This window comes from Vombatus ursinus, unplaced genomic scaffold (genome assembly GCF_900497805.2).
Source record: "Vombatus ursinus unplaced genomic scaffold, bare-nosed wombat genome assembly UNPS02015175.1, whole genome shotgun sequence".
Lineage (NCBI taxonomy): Eukaryota > Metazoa > Chordata > Mammalia > Diprotodontia > Vombatidae > Vombatus > Vombatus ursinus.
This window is the reverse complement of record NW_020954953.1, coordinates 20,620,743-20,642,436: the sequence shown is the minus strand read 5'-3', so window position 1 is coordinate 20,642,436 and position 21,694 is coordinate 20,620,743. Positions and strand designations below refer to the sequence as shown.

The following is a 21,694-nucleotide window of genomic DNA, read 5'->3' as shown; positions in this document are numbered from 1 at the left end:
AAACCAAATTAAAACTGCTTAAATAAAAGGGAAGCAATACCGTTTTCTTAAAGGTTTTAAATAATCAACTTTAGAGTTCAACATGGAGTCATGTTGTACCAATTTCCACATTAGGAAGGAAAGCACTAAAGAAACAGTCCATTTACCTAATCACGAGCAGTAGATTAATGTCCATTTTCTACCAAAAATTACCCAGAACTCATTTTCCTGGCAGAATAAGTATGTCTCAACTATGACCTAACTCTTTGTCCAGTAGCATTTTAAAATAAGACTTACAGAGTTCATCAAAAGGTAACTTCCATTTCCCCTATTTTCAAAGAATCTCATTTAATCATCTCATAAAACAAATGAATACTTGGCACAACCAAGGAACAAAAATGCCTCATTCATAATATCTCATAAAGAACTCAATCACAAAACAAGCAAAAAAAAAATTAATTCAGATTAATCAGTTGAATTCTTCATGGATTAATTCTGAAGTGTACAGAAATGCCACTTCATCATCTCCTTGCCACTCACTGTGTGTGCTGAATGTTTAAGTGATGAGAGTATTTTCATATAATATAATGATGCTAGGGGGATTCTGGGCAGGAGGCTAACAGGGGAGGAGGGGGAAGAGAAAGTCACTTCCGGGCTTTTCAGTGTCCTCGGCATGTATCCCGGTCAGTGAATCAATGCTCATCTTTCTTCAGACAGAGGGGCTGTTGCTTTCAAGTGGCACACTGCTGGCTGGCTGGCTGCCTGCCCTTAAAAAAAACCACTGAGTCACAGCATTGGGAGGGTTGGGATGGAGGAACCCGCCCTGCTTTAAAAATATCATTCACTATACATGAAATAACTGTTCTACATTAAGTATTTGATTCCTGATAAAGCCAGAATTACGTTTCAAAGGAATTCAAACAAATGTGTATATAAAAATGAAATTAACTTAAGAGAATGAAGGAATACATAAACTAGCTTTGATTGGGGGAAAAAAAGGCTTTATTTGTGTTCAGATTAAAATAATTAGACTGAAAAGAAGCTAAAATGTGTTCTTCAAAGTGGAGCACAACTATTACCATTTTAGAGAGAGCCATAGTTTTCTACTGAAGTGAATTCTTGACTAGTTGAAAAACTGTTTTTATATAAGAGTAATTAGAACGCTTTTCATGGCTTTCTGCACCTTGTTAATGAAAGGAATATTGGAGAATCACTATTATAATTACATTTGTTACACTATTGTATTTTACATTGTTTTATATTTCAGAAACATTTATGTTATGTGAAAAGACACCATAAAACCATTTAAAGAAACATAGTCTTTATAAAATTAAAGACATAATTTTTAAAATTTAAAGAATATTTTTCTTTTTTGAGATACTGGTCTCCCTTCCAATCCCCTCCACCCTCACCCTCCCCTTCTCTTTTGGTGAGAGGCAATCTAGTGTTGTGGAAAGACAAGAAGACTTAGAGCCATGGCATTGAGATTCAAATCTAGACTCTTCACAGTTAGTACTGTGTGACCACAGATGAGTCACCTGATTTCTCTAGGCCTCAGTTTCCTCATCTGTAAAATGGAGTAATCAATTATTGCCCTATATACCTTATTAGGTGGTTAGAAAAAAGGGCTCTGTAAAACCTTAAAACCCTCTGTAAATATGAACTGATTTTATTATTTCCTTCCTTTTTTAAGGGAGATAGCAACAGTAACACATAATAAAAGCTAGAGAATTATAAGAACAATTTCATATACATATTAACATTAAGCTCACCCACTAGCCTCTGCATCTTTAAGATATGGTTATACTTTTGTTTCACTAAAACTCCTTGAAGGCCCCTGAGAAAGATCAGGAGGGCCTCAGAGTTTCCAGCAGGCTTTAAAATAATAATAGTAATAATAAATGATAATAATGATAGACTTCCCACTAAGAATTTCTTCCAAATTACATACTCTGCTCCTCCAGGCAACTTCCACTACTACTATTTCACAAGAGTAGGGAAAAGCCAAATGGTATCTCTATTTGGAATAATTATAAAAGTATTAGTAAGATAACAAGAACAACGATAATAGCTAACGTTTACATGGCACTTACTATATGCCAGGCACTAAGTACTTTACAAATATTATTTCATTAATTACCCTGGGAGGGAGGTGTTATTATTACCCCCCATTTTACAAATAAGAAAACTGAGTCAAACAGGGGCCAAGTGACTTGTCCAGAGTCACCCAGCTAGTAAGTGTTCCGTGTCAGGGTTCAAACTGGGTTCTTCCAGATTCCAGGCCCAGGGCTATTTGCACGGTGGCACCACCTCACTGCTATGGACATTTTATGATTCCCCTGATGCCTTTTTCAAATTCAAAGACTGGATATACAGCAGGATCAACCCTCATTTCTCCAAGTTGTTCTATAATTGCTGGGCTCAGATCTGCAATATACTCACCTGTAACCTGCTTGTCCGGGAGGGAAGGGATTGGAATGGCTGACCCAAACTTAACTAGAAGGCGCTCATAGAGCCAGTCAAAGTGCTTATATCTGTGGTTGACAGACCGATTAGTGTTCTGTAAAATACAGACAGAGAAAGAGAAAAACAAGTAAATAAACACCATGCACAGAAAGAAAGCTGGACACACTTCTAGCTCTGACAAATGTTTGAGGCACTTACAGTGGCTGTTAATTGATACTCGATGTAACTCTTCAAACCATACATCTTGGAGCCTTTCCTGGGATCTGCTACAACACAGTCAAATGTAGAGGTGGGGTAAACCCACATTGGGCCATAATCTCCAACCTGCACGCAGAATGTCCCACAAAAAAATTATTTTCATTTCAGACAAGCATAAAGATCCTAATCAGTCCATGATCAAAAATTTTCTTTTCAGGACAGAAGCCCCTTCCAAGTAGAAATCTCTTTGCTATATACATCTCACGGAGGTAACATACGTACATCCTGGGTCAGATCTTTTTTCCTTATTACATGCCATACTCAAAGAATGCTTTATTTATGAGTATAAATTTGTTTTCATTCTAAATTCCACATAAATTTAAGTTAGAACGCTTTTGGGTTTACTAGTTTACCTTCACTAGGAAGGGGAACTCTAAAATAAAATTTCCTACCAGATCATTTTTTTTTTTGGGTAAGGCAATCAGGGTTACTTTCCCAAGGTCACACAGCTAGTGAATATCATGTGTCTGAGGCTGGGTTTGAACTCAGGCCCTCTTGACTCCAGGGCCGGTGCTCTATCCACTGCACCACTTAGCTGCCCCTTTAAAATAAAATTTCCTACCCCTGAACTTGTATGACATAATTAGGGATTCAGGCCTTTGGCACACTTATCAGAGATGGTGACAGCCTACTACTCTGTAGTAGGCTAATGACGGTAAACCCTGGTCCTTTGCTCCCAACATGGTTATGGGAGTAGCAGACCGCTGAGAAATCTTAGCCTCATTTTCCCACTTTGGAAATTCACAGAATTGCAAAGCTTATCAAAAGACTGAGGGTGCAAGTAAGGAAGAACACAGGTTTTATAACTTCTGCTCCTCCACCAACATCTTGTGATAGAGGATGAACTAAGGTGGATGGTGTTCTCTATCTTCATTTGGTGCTTGTGGTTATTATGATAAAGGCTTCTTCAGTCATCAAACCAATCTGGGTAAGTGAATAGGGACAGCATATATCCACAGCTCCCATTCCTGAAATACATTTATTTTAGGACACACAGCTGGGATGTCCTGAGCTATCTGGCATTCTTATCTTTCATAATTTGTGGATGAAATCCCAATGCTTTATGTGTGAGCTGTGTAAATATTAAGTAAAGGACACAGACTAATATCCTCAATGGTATCGTTAAATACCAGTTTTTTAATCTGATCATTTCTTATCTTCATGTTACAGATGGCTGACTGGTAAAAAAAAAGTCTGATTACTGTAGACATTAGAGAAGGTGCTATGTTCTGATACTGCATGTTTATTTTTCTAGGCTATAAACTGAGGCATAAAAATTAAGCTTATCAACTCATCTCAAAGGTCTGATAAAAAGGATTTTCCAAAGTGATCTATAGTTACATACTCTTACTACTAATGGTCTTAAAAAGAGAAAGAAAACAGATCTAAATAGCATAGATGAAGGCACTAATAGCCTAATTATCTCTAGCATTCTTAAATACTAAAGGATAATGTCAGTTATTTAGGGTATGTATATCTTAGACCTTTCACAAAGGAAACAATTCTCTTAGTACTGAAATTATCATTAAAACAGTTTAAAGGAAGGAAAAAAAAAAACACAAAATAACCAAAAACTTACAATGATGGAAATTTTCTCTTTGGGTTTTGCTAGCTGCTTTGCCAGTAAGTATTGTTCCATTCCAGGTTTTGCAAATCCAGGAAATCTAATTACAGAAATAAATGAATAAAATGCTGTTGAGCTCCCCAATCTTTCCTTATAAGAATTCAAATCCTTCCATTCCCATTTGCTTTTTAGAAACAATTTTCACCTTGTTTTGTCTTTCAGATAGACGCACTAGAAACAGTGGTGTGGTAAGTGATACCCAGTCTAATCAGATTGCTCAATGGCCAATTAGTCATTTAATCAAGCTGCAGCTACTAAGAAAATAGTTTTATTCCAGAAGGTGCTACATTTACAGGGACACTGTTTATCTTAAATCTACAAAATTCTATCACCCAAAGAAGGGCAATAGGACAATTTGGTAAATTTCATTCAGATTACAGGAGGGAACTCTTAGCAGCCTGAGTTGGCCACATACTGAGGTGTGATTAACGAGAAAGGAGACTGATTATTTTATTTAAACAAGCATTCAAGGACTTATGCATTTCAATGAGGGTTCCTAAAATTGGCATTTGGGTCAGGGTGGGGGTATAATTAAATTACTCCAATGTTAATCCCATTACTCAAAACATCTTTGGAAAGCCTCTTTGGGAACTGGATATTTGAAGTGCTACAGACTTGGAAAGCTATTACAAAGACCATTTAAGCAATATCAACAGCCATGACATAAGCAAGCAATCTCCCAAAGGTCACTATTGAGAAGGGGATGCCTTTATTTGGGTGTTTAGCTTTGGTGGGGTTTTTTTCTTGGTAGTAATTTTTCAAATAAGTCATTATAATGTAGATCTCATAAAAGCATGCTAACTTGGAACATTCTTATTACAAGGGCCTTCTTTAGTACGGAAAGATCTTTCTTTGCTTCACAGTAATACTGGCATCTTTGATTCTTTGACCAAAACAATACAATTCAGCTCAATCAAGATCCCTTTTCCTTTACCTACTACACTGCTGTCGCCATTGTTGGGCACATCTTTGGAATCTCATTCCTAGTCTTAAACACATTCTGTGCAATATTCTGTTAGGTCCTTGAGAGCAGGGTCTTTGTCTACTACTTATTCTGCATCCCCACCAACCAACTACTGGGATGTAACTGGATTGATTGAAATGTCATTTTATGGCTTCACCAAAAATGGTCACATTCTAGTCTTAGAAGGAGTGGTAAATTTAGAAAAAGGTGACATTTTCTACAATGAGCTCAACTTTATGTTAATTTGACCCAGTATTTTAGAGTCCACAAATCAGTACAGAACCAAACGAAAGTTGGTTCAAAGCTGGAAAGCAAATGTTAATACACAGAGCTAAAATGTTTAGTGTTAAACAATTTTAGTATAGATACTCCTCACTGGTAGTACATTAACAGATTAAAAAATGATTTACACAATATCACATGATTTAAAACATTCTTAACTCTCTAAAAAAAGGGGGTCAATTCTAGGAAAGTCCAAGGATTAAGGCCACAATTGAGACCTAGAAGTACAGGTCTACTTTGGAATGGACCTGAAAGATGCATTGATGCACCATACTTCATCCTCTCTGGCTAAGTCTAGAATTAAGCTGGGAAAAAGAACCTGAATGCCTAGGGAACTTAAGTTAGTTTTATTATCTCCTTTGTCCCCAAATACACATTAGCTCCAACCAAGGTCCTAGACAGTACTGATTGCTCTTCTTTCCTGTCTCAAGTCCCAACCTACAATCTGGGTTAGCTTTAGATGCACAGGGCCTCTCTGCATATAGAATTGGGATGCCTTGCATTTAACTCTTTAAGCCCCGCACCCAAAGAACTCTACCACATTTACATAGTATCAGGCCCAGTTGGGCAACTTTGCCCCTCCACTCTCCACATGGGGTATCATATCCTTACCTGAGGTGTTCTGCTGAAAGGAAGGTAAATTTTGAAGGCTGAATCCTTGGGATTTACTAGCTAGATTTCTTTTTCTTCCTTTTTTTTTTTTGTGTGAGGCAATTGGGGTTAAGTGACTTGACCAGGGTCACACAGCTAGTAAGCTGTGTCTGAGGCCGGATTTGAACTCAGGTCTTCCTGACTCCAGGGCAGGTGCTCTATCCAGTGTGCCTCCAAGCTGCTTAGATTTCTTTTTTAAAGACCTTGCCTTAAACCCAATTCATTCAGGCTCTCACTGACTGGCCAACAACATTGATTGGGTCTACCAAAGCACCACTCAATGGTTATTGTTTTGGCCCTGATGGCTCAGAATGAATGTAAATAGTAATTGTTCCTCTTTAGCCAGAAACCTAGAGGGTCTTTCCCACCCAGTTTGATTATTTTTTTCTTTCTTTCTTTCTTTTTTTTTGACTAGGTAAAAGAGGCCATTCTATGTCTCATTTCTTACCTAGTCTTATATCCCTGAATGGGTGTTGCCTCAGTCAAACTGAGACCTGTTAAAGACCTTAGCTTAAAAAGGCCAAGGTTTCCCTCTTGCATCCTGGGGTTTCTCATATATAGATCAGTAGTCCTGATCTATATCTGACCACTGGACCTAGATGGCTCCGGAGGAGAAAAGTGAGGCTGGTGACTTTGCACAGCCCTCCCTCACCTAAATCTATTTCACTTGCATGTCATGGTGCTTGTCCAGAACACAGGACAAACAGTTAGCAAGTAGGTTATTATATTAACTTTATAAATTTAACAAAATATAAGTCACAGAAGAAGAGTTCTTAGAGTCAAAAAGAATTTTTGAGTCGGAAAGGATTTCAGAGATCACAGAGTTCAACACCTTCATTTTACAGATGAGGAAAGTGAGTCTCAGAGATAGGCAAAGTGAGCTACTCAAAGTCACAGTGCTATTTCCAAATTTCAGATCTTTTAAATAACTTCATTAAGTTGCTTTTCATAATCCTCAATCCTTTTTATACTGATACTCTTTTCCTCTTTTCCAGTTATCTTAATTTTTAAGAAACTACATAACCCAGAAGTAATTTAATGACTGGCAATTAGCAAGGAAGACGTTCATCCAACTCAAACACAGCAACTTGAGGAATGCTATAGTACTTTTTCGTGCTTTCTGGGCAACTAATAAAACTTTTATTTTGGAGAAGAATGGCTTTTATTTTAATTTTATATGCCTGTATTTCTCTAAAAATAAAAGCATTTATATAGCATTTTAACATCTGCAAAGCACTTTACGTGTGTTAACAGATTTGATCTTTATAACAACTCTATGAGATAGGCGGTATTGTTCTCACCATTTTACAGATGAGGAAACTGAGGCTTATAGAAGTTAAGTGACTTGCCCAGGGTCACACAGTTACTAAGTGTCTGAGGCAGGATTCGAACTGGGGTCTTCCAATCTCCAAGTCCAGCACTCTATCCACTATACCACCACTATACCATTAGGAGCTGCCTCCTAATAATTCACGAAAGAAATAAAATTAATGCCATTTTTAATAGAAAATCATTGTAAAATGAAGGCTTTCAAACCAATGGAAAATTTAAGTTTTTCTTTTTCCACATGTAAAAATTCACTTAGCAGCAGAAAAACATCAATATATGATACTGCCTCATTACACTGACAAAATTAAATGTTAACCCTACCCTTTAGTGGTCTTTTAAGACATATTTAAACTTGCTGGGACTTTAAACAGCCCTTATTTTCAGCTTAATATGTGAAAAAAAAATTTGTCAGAATCTTAATAATAAAATTTCAATAAAAATTATTAACTATATCTACTACTTTAAAAATGCATTTTAAAAAGTTGTCAGTGAATGGCTTTATTTTGCATATATGTAATTAAACACAAAATTGAACAATGTCACAAAGAGAAGGCAAATTTATTAAAAGTATGGCATTAGTTGACCTTTCTAGGCTTATTACATATTTATTCACTTCCCATGAATTCCATGTTCTAGCCCAAGGCTGTTTCCCTTAGGTATCATTCCATTTCCTACCTCTATACCTTGTGCCTGTCATGTTCTCAGATAAGGTGTTACCTCCTATACAAGGCCCTCTCTGATTCTCTTACTTGCGAGCACTTCCTCCTTCCCAAAATGACTTTATATATTTTCTGTATTTATTTACCTATGTACATATTGCTGACTTGAGGGTGGAGACTATTTCACTTTGGTATGGTACAGAACCTGGGCTTAACAAATGGTTAATGAATTTAATTATGCAATCAAAATATGCTAATTTAAATGAGGTAACAAATAGGCTGAAGTCTAAATAAGAGTTACTAAATTTATGTGTTTTATTTATTTTGTTCAGTCATTTTTCAGTTGTGTCTGACTTGAAGTGACCCCATTTGGGGTTTTCTTGGCAAAAATACTGGAGTGGTTTGCCATTTCCTTCTCCAGCTCATTTTACAGCTGAGGAAAGCAAGGCAACAGGGTTAAGTGACTTGCCCAAGGTCACAAGGCTAGTAAGTGTCTGAGGCCAGATCTGAACTCAAGAAGATGAACCTTCCTGACTCCAAGCCTGCCACTCTATACATTATGTCACCTTGCTGCCCCAGGTTATATTCATTAACCACACAATTTACTATGCTGCTTTTAATGATTTTCAGACATAGGACAACTTTATGACACCTACACTGAAAAATGGACTGTGAATACTACTAAGATTAAAATGAAATCAATGAGGTTTTTGTAAATATCAGTCACAAAGTTGTTCGTCAGAGGAATACTGCTGGCTGAATCTCAAGAAAGTCATAAATTCTATTTCTCAGTGTTTCTTACCCTAAAATCCCAGTATGATAAAAATGCACTATGTTACCACACCTTCCCAATAAGGAATGCTTCTACAAATAATTTTATTAAAAATGTAAACTACCAGGTAAAAAGGTTAATTAAACAGCAACAACAAAATAAAGCAGCAACCCCTGATGGTTATTTACTTTCAAAAGTATCAGTAGAATGGAAGAAAACTAAAATGGAATTAAGCTTGATATGCTGTAGTTTTTTTCATTTGACATCCTGAGGCAAAGCTCAATATTTAATGAGTTTTTAACAGTATCTCTGAATATTCTAGGGATTCAGATGACAGGATTATAGAACAGGATCAGATTTAGAGCTTGAAGGGACCTTAGAAACCCTAACTCCCTCACTGTACTTAGAAGAAAACTAGGTTCAGAGAAGTTAAATGACTTGCCCTGGGTCACTTAGTATCTGAGGGAGGATTTGAACCTAGGTCTTTCTGACACCAGGTCCAGTGCTCTGTACACTAAGCTAGGCTGCCTCTCAAATGTCATTAAATTCAATAGAAAGAGACTGTTAAAAAAAAAAAAAAGACTGCTCCTACAAATAAACTTTCAAGTTAATATTCAAGACTAAAAGAACCAAGATTTTTTTTTGACTTTACTTGTTAAGTGGAATCTTCATAGAAGCACCACTAGCACGAGCGTTGCCTCGTTGGGCCCCACCGGCCTCAGTGGACTCTACATCCTTAAAATAAGTAGGAGGTGATGACTTGGGGTCATCCCAATCTTCATCCCAGTCATCCTCATCCCCGGCAGCTGCTGTGAGGAACAGAAGAGAAAGAAAACAGATCATCCTCATTCTGGTGCCCATAGGAAAAGGTAACAGCCAATTATAAGAAGATGGAGTAGAAGGATGGTGAATATAGAGTAATGTTTTCAGATATAACGAGTCTTTTCACCCTCATGTTCTCATCTCAAACAGTATAACCTGGCAGGGAAGGTGTGAGACAAAATTTTGAAATGGGAAGATTGTCTCTCATGTTTCTTTTGTCTTCTTCTCCCACCTCTTGGTACCACCTGTCCTATGTTCATAGGACTTTGTTCCCATCTTGATGGCGCAGCTAGGTAAGTCTCTCAAGGTTAATTTTGTTAAGCTATAATGCAATATGGGCTTTAAAAGATGAGTAGGAATTCAAGGTGGAGGGGAGGCTATTCCAAATACAGGGAACCTGATGTATGGAGGTACATTAGCAAATGTGAGTGGACCAATCTGGACGAAGTATAGGACATACGGAAAGAAACCGTATGAGATAACAACCTGAACGGCAGAATGGAGGATTGGCAGAGTAGGAAATAAGCTGCTCTTACTCTCCCTCACTGACTTCTGAAAGCCCAGAAAATACCGACCCAGGAAAAACCCTGAGCCAGCAAAAAGGCAGGGCACAGCAATCTTGTACCCCAGGAAGCTTGGGGGGATTAACAGGAAAGGCCTTTCTCGCTCTGGGGGAGGGGGAGCAGTACAGGATTGGAGATGTCCCAGCAAACCAGCGGCAAGCCCCACTTCAGCATACCACTGGGAGATCCTAAGACCCATGGTGGAACAGGCAAATGCTACCACCAGGATCCCTGAGAACCTCAACACAGGAAGGGGAACTAGTAAACACCAACTCGGAAAATGACCACAGGTGACAGCGTTCTCCAGAAGTGGAATTACCCAGTCCCTCAACACAACTCTGAGAAACACAACACTCCAGAAGGAAAGCTTCAGGCTGACAGAAACTCAGCAGCAGCAAAACATCCCTGTGCAAGGCCCAGGTGACCAGGAGCCAAACATTCAAGTGCAAGGCCCCAGGGAGTAGGAAAAGAAGCACTAAGTAAGTGCCCCCTTCACTCCAGCAGGAGAACTCAACAGTTTTGGGTTTTTTGTTTTTTTTTTGGTAAAAAGTCAGAGAATAGGCAAACATCATGAAAAAAAAGCAGAAAGGGAAAATGAACATAGATTCTTATTTTGCGGAAAGGGAAGATCAAGACACAAATTCAGAAGAGGACAACATTGTTAATATACCCACATACGAAACCTCAAAGGGGAATACGAAGTGGTCTCAAGCCCAAAAAGCCTTCTTGGAAGAGCTCAAGAAGGATTTTAAAAGTCAAATAAGAGAGGTAGAAGAAAAATTGGGAAAAGAAATGAGAGGTATGCAAGAGAGAATCAATAGCTTGAAAAGGAAAGGACAAAAATTAACTGTAGAAAACAAGTCCTTAAAAAGTAGAATTGGTCAAATGGAAAAGGAGGCACAAAAACTCAATGAAGAGAAGAACTCCTTAAAAAGTAAAACGGGCCAAATGAAAAAGAAAGTACAAAATCCAATAGAAGAAAACAACTCCTTAAAAATTAGAAAGGGGCAAGTGAAAGCTAATGACTACGAGAGAGCAAGAATCAGTCAAACAGAAACAAAAGAATGAAAAAATACAAGAAAACATAAAATACCTCATTGATCAAACAACTGACCTGGAAAATAGATCCAGGAAGGACAATTTAAAAATTACTGGTCTACTGGAAAACCATGATGAAAAAAAGAATCTGGACAATATCCTCCAGGAAATCATCAAAGAAAACTGACCTGAGGTCCAAGGACCAGAAGGCAAATTAGTCATGGAAAGAATCCACCTATCACCTCCTGAAAGAGATCCCAAATTGAAAATGCCAAGGAATACAGTAGCTAAATTCCAAAACAACAGATCAAAGAGAAAATACTGCAAGCAGCCAGAAAAAAACAATTTAAATATCATGGAACCCCAGTCAGGATTATGCAGTATCTTGCAGCTTCTACATTAAAAGATCAGAGGGCATGCAATACAATATTCCATAAGGCAAAGGAGCTTGGATTACAACCAAGGATCAACTACCCAGCAAAACTGAGCATAATCTTTCAGGGGAGGAAATGGACATCCAATGAAATAGGGGACTTCTAAACCTTCTTGATGAAAAGACCAGAGCTCAGCAGAAAATTTGACCTTCAAATACAAGACTTAAGAGAAGTATAAAAAGTTAAACAGGAAAGAAAAAAACCCCCATTATATTACCAATGAGGGTAAACTGTTTACATCCCCACAAGGGAAGATGATATTTGTAACTGTATTGTCATCATGACATTTAAAAGGGGGTATACTTAGACAGAGGGCTGGGTTTAAGTTTACTTTGATGGGATGGTAAAAAATCTAATTAAATGGAGAAAAGGGATTGTACTGGGAGAAAAAGAAAGGAGAAGGCAGACAAGGATTGATTACATTACATGAAAAGGCATAAAAACCAAGAATATTAGAGGGAAAGAAGGGAGGGAGATGAGCATTGTTTGAACCTTACTTTTATCACATTTGGTTCAAAGAGGGAATATCATAATCAGTTAGGTACAGAAATCTAACTTACCCTATAGGAAATAGAAAGGGTAAAGGGAAAAGAGAGGCGGGGCTAATAGAAGGAAGGGGAGACTGAAGGAGACGGTGGTTGAAGCCACAACTCTACTGAGGAGGGAAAAGGAAAAAGGAGAGAAAAAAGCATAAACGAGGGGGAAGGGGAATAGAATGGAGAGGAAGACACAGATAGTAATCATAACTGTGAATGTGGATGGGATGAACTCTCCCATAAAACAGAAACAGATAGCAGAGTGGATTAAGAACCATAAACCTACAATATGCTGTCTACAGGAAACACATTTGATGCAGAGGGATACAGAGGTAAAAGGCTGGAGCAGAATATATTACGCTTCTGCTGAAGTAAAAAAGGCAGGGGTAGCGATCCTGATCTCAGACAAAGCAAAAGCAAAAATAGATCTAATTAAAAGAGATAAGGAAGGAAACTATATCCTGCTAAAAGGTACCACAGATAATGAAGTAACATCATGGCTAAACATATATGTACCAAGTGGTATAGCAGCCAAATTCCTAAAGGAGAAGTTAAGGGAGATACAAGAAGAAACAGACAGCAAAACTATACTAGTGTGGGACCTCAACCTCCCCCTCTCTGAACTAGATAAATCTAACCACAAAACAAACAAGAAAGAAGTTAAGTAGATCAATAGAATCTTAGAAAAGTTAAATATGATTAACCTCTGGAGAAAACTAAATGGGGACAGAAAGGAATATATCTTTTTCTGAGCAGTACATGGCACCTACACAAAAACTGACCATGTACTAGGGCATAAAAACCTCACAATCCAATGCAGAAAGGCATAAATATTAACACATCTTTTTCAGATCATGATGAAATAAAAATTACATGTAATAAAGGGCCATGGAAAGACAGACTAAAAATTAATTGGAAACTAAATGATCTAATCCTAAAGAATGAATGGGCCAAACAACAAATCATACAAACAATCAATAACTTCATCCAAGAGAATGACAATAATGAGACAATATACCAAAACTTATGGGATGCAGCAAAAGCAGTCCTTAGGGGAGGTTTTATATCTCTAAATGCTTATATGAATAAAATAGAGAAAGAAGAGATCAATGAATGGGGCATGCAAACAAAAAAGCTAGAAAAAGAACAAATTGAAAATCCCCAAATAAATACCAAACTAGAAATTCTGAAAACCAAAGGAGAGATTAATAAAATTGAAATTAAGAAAACTATTGAACTAATAAATAAACTAAGAGCTGGTTTTATGGAAAAAAAAATCAATAAAATGATAACCTTTGGTTAATTTGATTAAAAAAACAAACAAATAAATTACCAGCAACAAAAATGAAAAGGGTGAATTCACCACCAATGAAGAGGAAATCAAAACAATAATTAGGAGCTATTTCACCCAACTATATGCCAATAAATTTGACAATCTTAATGAAATGCATGAATATTTACAAAAATATAATTGCCCAGATTAACGGAAGAGGAAATAAAATACTTAACACCATTTCAGAAAAAGAAATTGAACAAGCCATCAATGAACTCCCTAAGAAAAAAATCTTTAGGGCCAGATGGATTTACAAGTGAATTCTATTAAACATTTAAAGAACAACTAATTCCAATACTATACACAATATTTGGGAAAATAGGTGAAGGGGGCCTACCAAATTCTTTTTATGACACAGATATGTTGCTGATACCTAAACCAGGAAGAGCCAAGACAGAGAAAGAAAATTATAGACCAATTTCCCTAATGAATATAGATGAAAAAATTTTAAATAAAATATTAGCAAAGAGATTACAACAACTTATCTTGAGGATAACATATAATACACTATGACCAGGTAGGATTTAGACCTGGAATGCAGGGCTGGTTCAATATTAGGAGAACTATCAGCATAGGTGACCATATCAACAACAAAACTAACAGAAATCATATGACTATCTCAATAGATGCAGAAAAAAGCATTTGACAAAACACAACACCCATTCCTATTAAAAACACTAGAGAGCATAGGAATAAATGGAGTCTTCCTTAAAATGACAGATAGCATGACAAAACAGGACAATGATAAATGTTGGAGAAGATGTGGGAAAACTGGAACACTAATACAGTGTTGGTGGAATTGTGAAATGATCCAACCATTTTGGAGAACAATTTGGGGTTATGCCCAAAGGGCTATATAACTGTGCATACCCTTTAACCCAGCAATAGCACCTCGAGGGCTGTATCCCAAAGAGATCATAAAGATGGGAAAAGGATCCACATGTACAAAAATATTTATAACAGTTTCTTTTGTGGTGGCAAAGAATTGGAAATTGAGGGGATGCCCATCAACTGGGGAATGGCTAAACAAGTTGTGGTATATAAATGTAATGGAATACTATTGTGCTATGAGAAATGATAAGCAGATAGAATTCAAAAACACTTGGAAAGATCTATATGAACGGATTCAGCGTGAAATGAGCAGAACCAGGAGAACATTGTACACAGTAACAGCCATATTATGGGATGACTGACTTTGATAGACCTGGCTCTTCACAGCAACACAAGAATCTAAGACAACGACAAAAGATTCATGATGGAAATCGCTATCCACACCAAGAGAAAGAATTAGAAAGAAATTCCGTCTGAATGCAGACGGAAGCATACTAATTGCTCTCCTTTTCCTTTGCTGTTTTGTTTTATTGCTTCATTCTCGTGGTTCTTCCCATTAGTTCTAATTGTTCTTTACATCACGACTAATGGGAAAATATGCTTAACAAGAATGTGTATGTAAAGCCTATATTGGATTTCGTGCTGTGGGGGTGGGGGGTGAAAGAGGGAGAAAATTTAATTCAAAAATCTTATGGAAGTGAAAGTTGAAAACTAAAAATAAAATAAATTTTAAAAAATAAAATTTTTTTAAAAAAGAAAGAAAAGTAGAACGATGCTGGGTGTGGTGATGAAAGCCTGTAACTCTTGCTGCTTGGGGAAGCTGAGGCTGGTGAATTGGTTGAGCTCCAGAGCTCTGAGTGATAGTAGGACTAGAGCCGACTGAGTCCTTGAATTTAGTTAAGCCCCAATACGGTGAGGCTCCAGAAGCAAAGGGCCACCAGTCTGACCAAAGAGAGGTATGAAGTCCCAGTTTGGAAAAATGAAGGTCAAAGCTTTTATGCCAATCAGAGTATGAACTGGCTTGTGACTTCCAGTCTGGTGAAAGGAAGAGGGAGGAAAGGGGGGAGAGAGAAAAGGGGGAGTGATAATATGAGCTGGTGGGACTTTATGCCAGGTTGTGGGACTAGGAAGCATAGACTGGAGCAGGGGAGAAAGAACGTTAGAGGCCTATAGCCCAGACAGGTGGTAACAGAGGCCCACACTAAGGTGTTAACAGTGGGAACTGTGAGGAGGGGATGGGTTTGAGAGAAATTACAGAGGCAGACTCTAGGGGGCTTCACTGGATATGAGAGAAAGAAGAAAGAAAGGAAACATGAACACCAAGGCGTTCTGAACAAGGAAAGACAAGGTTTTAGCTGGCCATAAGCTTGGAACAAGCCAATATGTAATGTGGTTTTCAGGGAGGCTAATAATAATAATAAAGACAATAATGATGACAGCTGCCTTTTATAGACTGTTGAGGTTTACAAAGTGCTCTGTACACACCATGTCGTTTGATCTTTACAACAGCCCTGGGAGGTAGCTATTACAGGTTTTACTATCGTCATTTTACACATGAGGAAACAGAGGCTCCGAGAGGCTAAGACACGTAGCCATGGAAACGCGGTAAGTATCAGAGATGGGACTTGAATCAAGCAAGGCCTTAGCTGGCTCCAAGTCTCATGCTCTTTCCACTGAATCACAACGTTCAACATAATTTTATGATTCGTCATTAGAAGTTCAGCATTCACAAGCAGGAAGGATGGACCCAGAAGAGGACAGGCCACACCTACGCTCTCTTCAGAATGTAAAAGGCATGGACCAAAAAAACTATTCTAGAGGAATAGAGGAACCAGGGAAGTGGGGAGATTTGAAACTGCCATTGGACTAATTAGCTTAAAGAAGACAAACTCAGAGGGACAGTAGAGTTGTCATCAAATACCTGAAGACAGGTGTCATCGGGAAGAGAGAGCACAGAGCCATCTAGTGCAGCCTCTTCATTTTAGAAGCAGCTGGGTGGCTCTGTGGATATAGAGTGATGGGCCATCAGAGGTTTCCTAGCTGTGTGACCTTGGGCAAGTCACTTAATTTCCGTTTGCCTCAGTTTCCTCAACTGTAAAATGGGGATAATAACAGCACCTACTTCATAGGGTTGTGGTGAGGATTAAATGAGATAATATTTGTAAAGGGCTTAAGTACAGTGCCTGGCATGCAGTAGGTGCTATAAAAATACTTATTCCCCTTCTTTTCCCCTCATTTTACAAATGAACTGAGGCTTGGAGAGGTTACTTGCCTAAGGTCACAGAGGAAGTAAGTAGAAAAGCTCTGACTCTAAATTAGAGTTACAGTTTGCACAGTATTATAACATGGCACTCACTCTGTGTAAGTCTAGGGGAACTGCAAATACGAGCAATGGAGTGGATCTTCTTTTTTTTTTTGGCGAGGCAATTGGGGTTAAGTGACTTGTCCAGAGTCACAGAGCTACTAAGTGTTACGTGTCTGAGGCGGAATCAGGTCCTCCTGACTCCAGGGCCAGTGCTCTATCCACTTCGCCACCTAGCTGCCCCCAGAGCAGACCTTTCTGACTCAATAAAGGAAGAATTTTCTCACAATCAGGGTTACCCCAAAAGTCAGTGGGCTGCCTAGTGAATTAATAAGATCTTTCCTTATCTTTGGCTGGCGTCGGGGTGGGGTAGGGTGTCACCCATCCTCTGCCTGAATGTCCACCTCTTACATATGCTGAGGAGGGGGAGGGGGATTCCTGCCCAGGCCTGGAGGTCTCACTAAATGACTTCTAATGCTAAGATTCTCTGGGGAAATAGTGGTGCCCCTGACAGGCAGAGCTCCCTCCCTTTTTTCCAATTTCCACGTTCAGTCTGTGCCAACATCCCAGCTAATCTGCGATGTTGCTTCCCTGGTGAAAGGCAGCAGGCGTCTTTTTTTTTTTGTTTTTGTTTCACTATATTTTTTATTCCGAACTTAAACAGTCACAAAAAAGAGCATTTCCAAACACAAAACCCAAACACGGTGCAACACAAAAAAGTGCTATGTAGGAAACCATGAATCTCCATTTCATATTTCCTTCCCTTTTAAAAAGAAGATATAGTTCCAGAGGTTACTTTCAAAACTGTCTTGCTGATTTATGCTTCCTTTCAAACTTCCTTTTAAAGTGGGCTGTTTCTACATGGAGAGGATGAGGAATTTAGGCACTCAGCCTTATTATGCAGAAACGAAGAGATTTACGGAAGTGAAGGAAGAAGAAAACAGAGAATTCTAGAAGAGGAGTTCCCAGAATCAGCCAGCAGTCTGGACTTCTAGGCACTCTTGACTACTTCTGCTTTGATTCAAAAGGCCGCCTCCATGTTGTGCCTATCAAAGTTTCTTGTCATACTGTCAGTTTTCAATTCCCTGCGCTAACCCTGGGCACAGAGTGGCACAAATCACATCAACCAATAGCAGAGGAAAGACTGGTAAAGATGAGACTTAAATTTAGCTTTGGGACACAAAAAGAGCCTGAGTCCTTCTATGCTGTAGTCCTAAGGCCCAAATGTGCAGTAAAGGAGGTGGAGACATCCTCAGGTGTTACAAAGCAGATGATCCCTTTGTGGATAATTGACATTTGTCTGTATTTTGAAAAGAACATCAACCGCCAACATCTGGTGAGGGCAGAACAAAGAGTGTTTGTGGATTCTCCCAGTAAAGTAGTCCTGAGGGACTGTTTAACATGCATGAAAATGTGTATTGAAGGTGGATGACCTGGTTCCTTTAAGGGCTCAGAAGAGCCTTCTCTCACCTGGCCCGTGGTAGGCCTGTGGATGGCCAAAGGCAGCATCCCAGTTGTTGGAAGTGTTCTTCTGAGCAGAGGCACCTTCTGGTTTGGTTCCCCAACCATCTGTGCTTTCCCAGTTCCCAGATTTGCCAGCATTCCAGTTTGACCAAGGGTCATTAGCACTATTCACCTACATTGTGAAGAGCAAGGAAAGAAAAGGAATGGTTAAGTCTTAAGAATTAAGTGCAGAGGGTGTGGCATTTGAACATACAAAGTGGTACTGGAAAAATATCGCAAAGACATTGACTTCTGATTTAAAAAGAGAGGGTTGCAAGAAAATACTGAATGGAGCCGACGTCTAATCTACTCTTCTTTAACACACTCATGGTTACAGGGACTGATCTTTTGTATTTCAATCACATAGAAATGGAGAACTAATATCAGATGCCCATTTTTTAAAGGATAAAATTGTACGTGGATTATTAAAAAACCAGCAAACCTGATGCCTGTGTTTTTCTTTTAAAAGGACAAAATTTTACATCTGAATGTACAATTTCATTTTAATATTTTCAGGTGAGTATTTAAAAAACAGCAAACCTGATGCCTATGTTTTTCTTTTTTAAAAGACAAAATTTTACATTTGAATGCACAATTTTATTCTATTATTTTTAGGTAAATATTAAAAAATACAAAACAGGAAACCTAACTACCTTTTAACAAACTCCCTAGTGGTGTTACTGTAAGTTAAACATTAATAAGAGAAAGACATCTCATCCACATGAGCTCACAGGGAGACACTTATCTGATACTAGGCTTCTAATAACCGGCTAACCATTTATCAGCAGAGCTATCAGGCTAAAGGTCTAACAACCCAGAGCACATTTAGGAGCGAAGGCAGGCTATATTTAAAAAAAAAAACAAAAACAAAAAAACCACAGGGTTTGGTAAACTGAGAAAAATTCACACTGGGAACCATCAAATGGCTCCTGATGCCTGCTGAAATCCTCTCCCTCTTTCAAGGCTCAGTGGTATCCCCTTCCCTTCTTGAAACTTTTTTTGATTCTTCTTGGATGTCTCCACCCCCTCCCCCTCCAACGAGATATATCTCCTTTCTTTCCTAGTTCTCATAGGACTTTGCACCTCTCCCTATAAGCTTATCACTTTCCATAACAATAAGCGAAAGAACAAATGTTAGTACTAGTGAAAAGTAGCTATCCGTGATATCAAGGAACACTTTGGTGAGAAGTAGCCCTGGCACATCCCCTGAATTAGTCCAAATCCTGGAGGGAAAAATCAGGGAGGGGGGGATGGTCTGCCTAACAAGAATATAAATATGTCTTTAACAGGATTCATCTGCCTTCTAAAATCATTCATTTTCATCACTCACAACCCAGTATTGTTAGTCATTTGTTCATGCTCCTATGTCATCCCAAATGGACTAAGATCCCCGCAGAGAAGCAATCCATTGCTCTTTGTGTCCCCCCCTGCTCCTAGAAAAGCTTAGTCTTTCTCTCTGTGTTGGCATTCAAACCAAGACAAATAGTTCTTCACTTGCAATTATTCCATTTATAGTGGTTCACACTTGTCAACAAGGCTTTGGCAATGACATCCATGTTATTAACTATGGCACTTAAAGGAGGCACTGCAGAGCTGGGCTACTTCCTGGCCCCTAAGATCCCATTCTCTCCTCAGTTCAGGACCCTGGAACTCCCCCCTGCCTAATTCACTCCTCTCCCCAGAGGCCTGTGGCTGTCTGTTTTCTCCCTTTGGCTCCTCCCCTTTTCTACATGGCCTGTTTCCCAGAGACCTCAAAACGCTTAATTAAATTTTATGTGATTACTCTATTGCCTTACTTGATTGATATATACTTCAATTTTTATTATATACAGGATTCAGGTGTATAATTTTTATTTTATTAAATAACTGAAAGCTATCAAGGCTAGGGGATGCCCGAGTTCAAATCTCATTCCTGACACTGTGTGACCACTGCCATTTAAACCCTGCGAGCTTCAGCTAACTCTCTGAAACTAAAGATTACAAGAAGGCCTGGGATCTGCACTGGTTGGGATGAACCAAGGATCCTTGATTAACAGATAAATGATTAAATATAGTAGTCGTTGACATTCTATTAAAAAAAAAAACTATGTTGAAAGGACTATAACCCTTTATGACAATTGTGTTTCCTGGTTCCCATTTATAGTGCCTGTGGTCACATGAAAAGTAAGCACCAGGAACCCAGGCTTTCAAGGACTGCCAATAGGTCTTGATTATGGTATTAAAACTGAGCCCCATGGGGCAGCTAGGTGGCGCAGTGGATAGAGCTCCAGCCTTGGAGTCAGGAGGACCCGAGTTCAAATGTGGCCTCAGATACATAACGCTTATGAGCTGTGTGACTCTGGGCAAATCACTTAACCCCAACTGCCTCAACAAAAAACAAACAAACAAAAAAAACCAAAACTGTGCCCCAGAAGCTGGCTTTGTTGATCACTATAGAAAACTAACCCTTAATTTAGCATTATTTTGCCTTTAGCATTGCAGTTGTGTTTCCAACCCTTTGTAACCCCATTGGGGTTTCCTTGGCAAAGAAACTGGAGTGGTTTGCCATTTCCTTCTCCAGCTCATTTTAGAGATGAGGAAACTGAGGCAAACAGGGTTGACGTGTCTAAGGTCAGATTTGGACTCATGAAGATAAGGCTTCTGATTCTAAGTACACTGCTCTATCCTTTGAGCCACCTCGTTGTCCTGCCTTTACCAAGGCCAACTAATCTTTACCAAAAAAAAAAAAAAAAAAAAATTCCAGAGGATTTTCTTATGACCAGTTTGGGACTCTGAGGACAATTTATGAAACATAATTCCTCTCTTCTTAGTGCTAGATTTGGAGTCTGAGGACTCCAACTCTGTCACTGTGTGACCTTGGGCAAGTCACTTAGCCTGTGTTCTCACTTCATCTGTAAAATCAAAGGGTTGAACTAGTTAATCTCTGAGGTTTTTTTGTAGTTTCAAATTGTTTGTGTGTGTGTATGTGTGTGTGTGTGAGAGAGAGAGAGAGAGAGAGAGAGAGAGAGAAGGATGAAGAGAACAAGAAATCACAAAAGAGTAAAAAAAAAAAAAAAGGCATCAATAAACCTTTTTTAAAAAATGGTAGTAACCAACTTCCCCAGCCCCCCACCTCCTTTCTCCTAAAAATCTAGCCAGGAAGACAATGTGAGGCTTTAAATTGAAACATGAAATCCTAATTTGATTAACTACATGGTTGACTGTTTTTGTGTCTACAAGCTATGTAAAAAGTAATCAATGAGACCCAATTACCAAGAGGCATACAATGGCCACACACATATCTATTTAGTATAGAATGGATTATATTTACTGTTAGAATCTACCACCTGTTACAGGCGATGACTATAG

The 21,694-nt window shown here is 38.5% G+C and overlaps 1 protein-coding gene across 2 annotated transcripts in view; it reads right to left on the bottom strand.

Annotated features, from left to right (window-relative positions):
* The window catches only part of LOC114031478 (sorting nexin-9), a 131,230-nt gene that overhangs the window by 32,110 nt on the left and 77,426 nt on the right, over positions 1 to 21,694 (bottom strand). Inside the window, exons 5-9 of one of the 2 annotated variants that reach the window (XM_027846561.1) lie at positions 18,314 to 18,479; positions 9,637 to 9,793; positions 4,283 to 4,367; positions 2,644 to 2,769; positions 2,422 to 2,539 (exon numbers count right to left, since the gene is read on the bottom strand). In XM_027846561.1, the coding sequence (XP_027702362.1) occupies positions 2,422 to 2,539; positions 2,644 to 2,769; positions 4,283 to 4,367; positions 9,637 to 9,793; positions 18,314 to 18,479 (652 nt within the window). The remainder of the gene's footprint in view (positions 1 to 2,421; positions 2,540 to 2,643; positions 2,770 to 4,282; positions 4,368 to 9,636; positions 9,794 to 18,313; positions 18,480 to 21,694) is intronic. The other variant, XM_027846562.1, reaches the window with a different exon arrangement.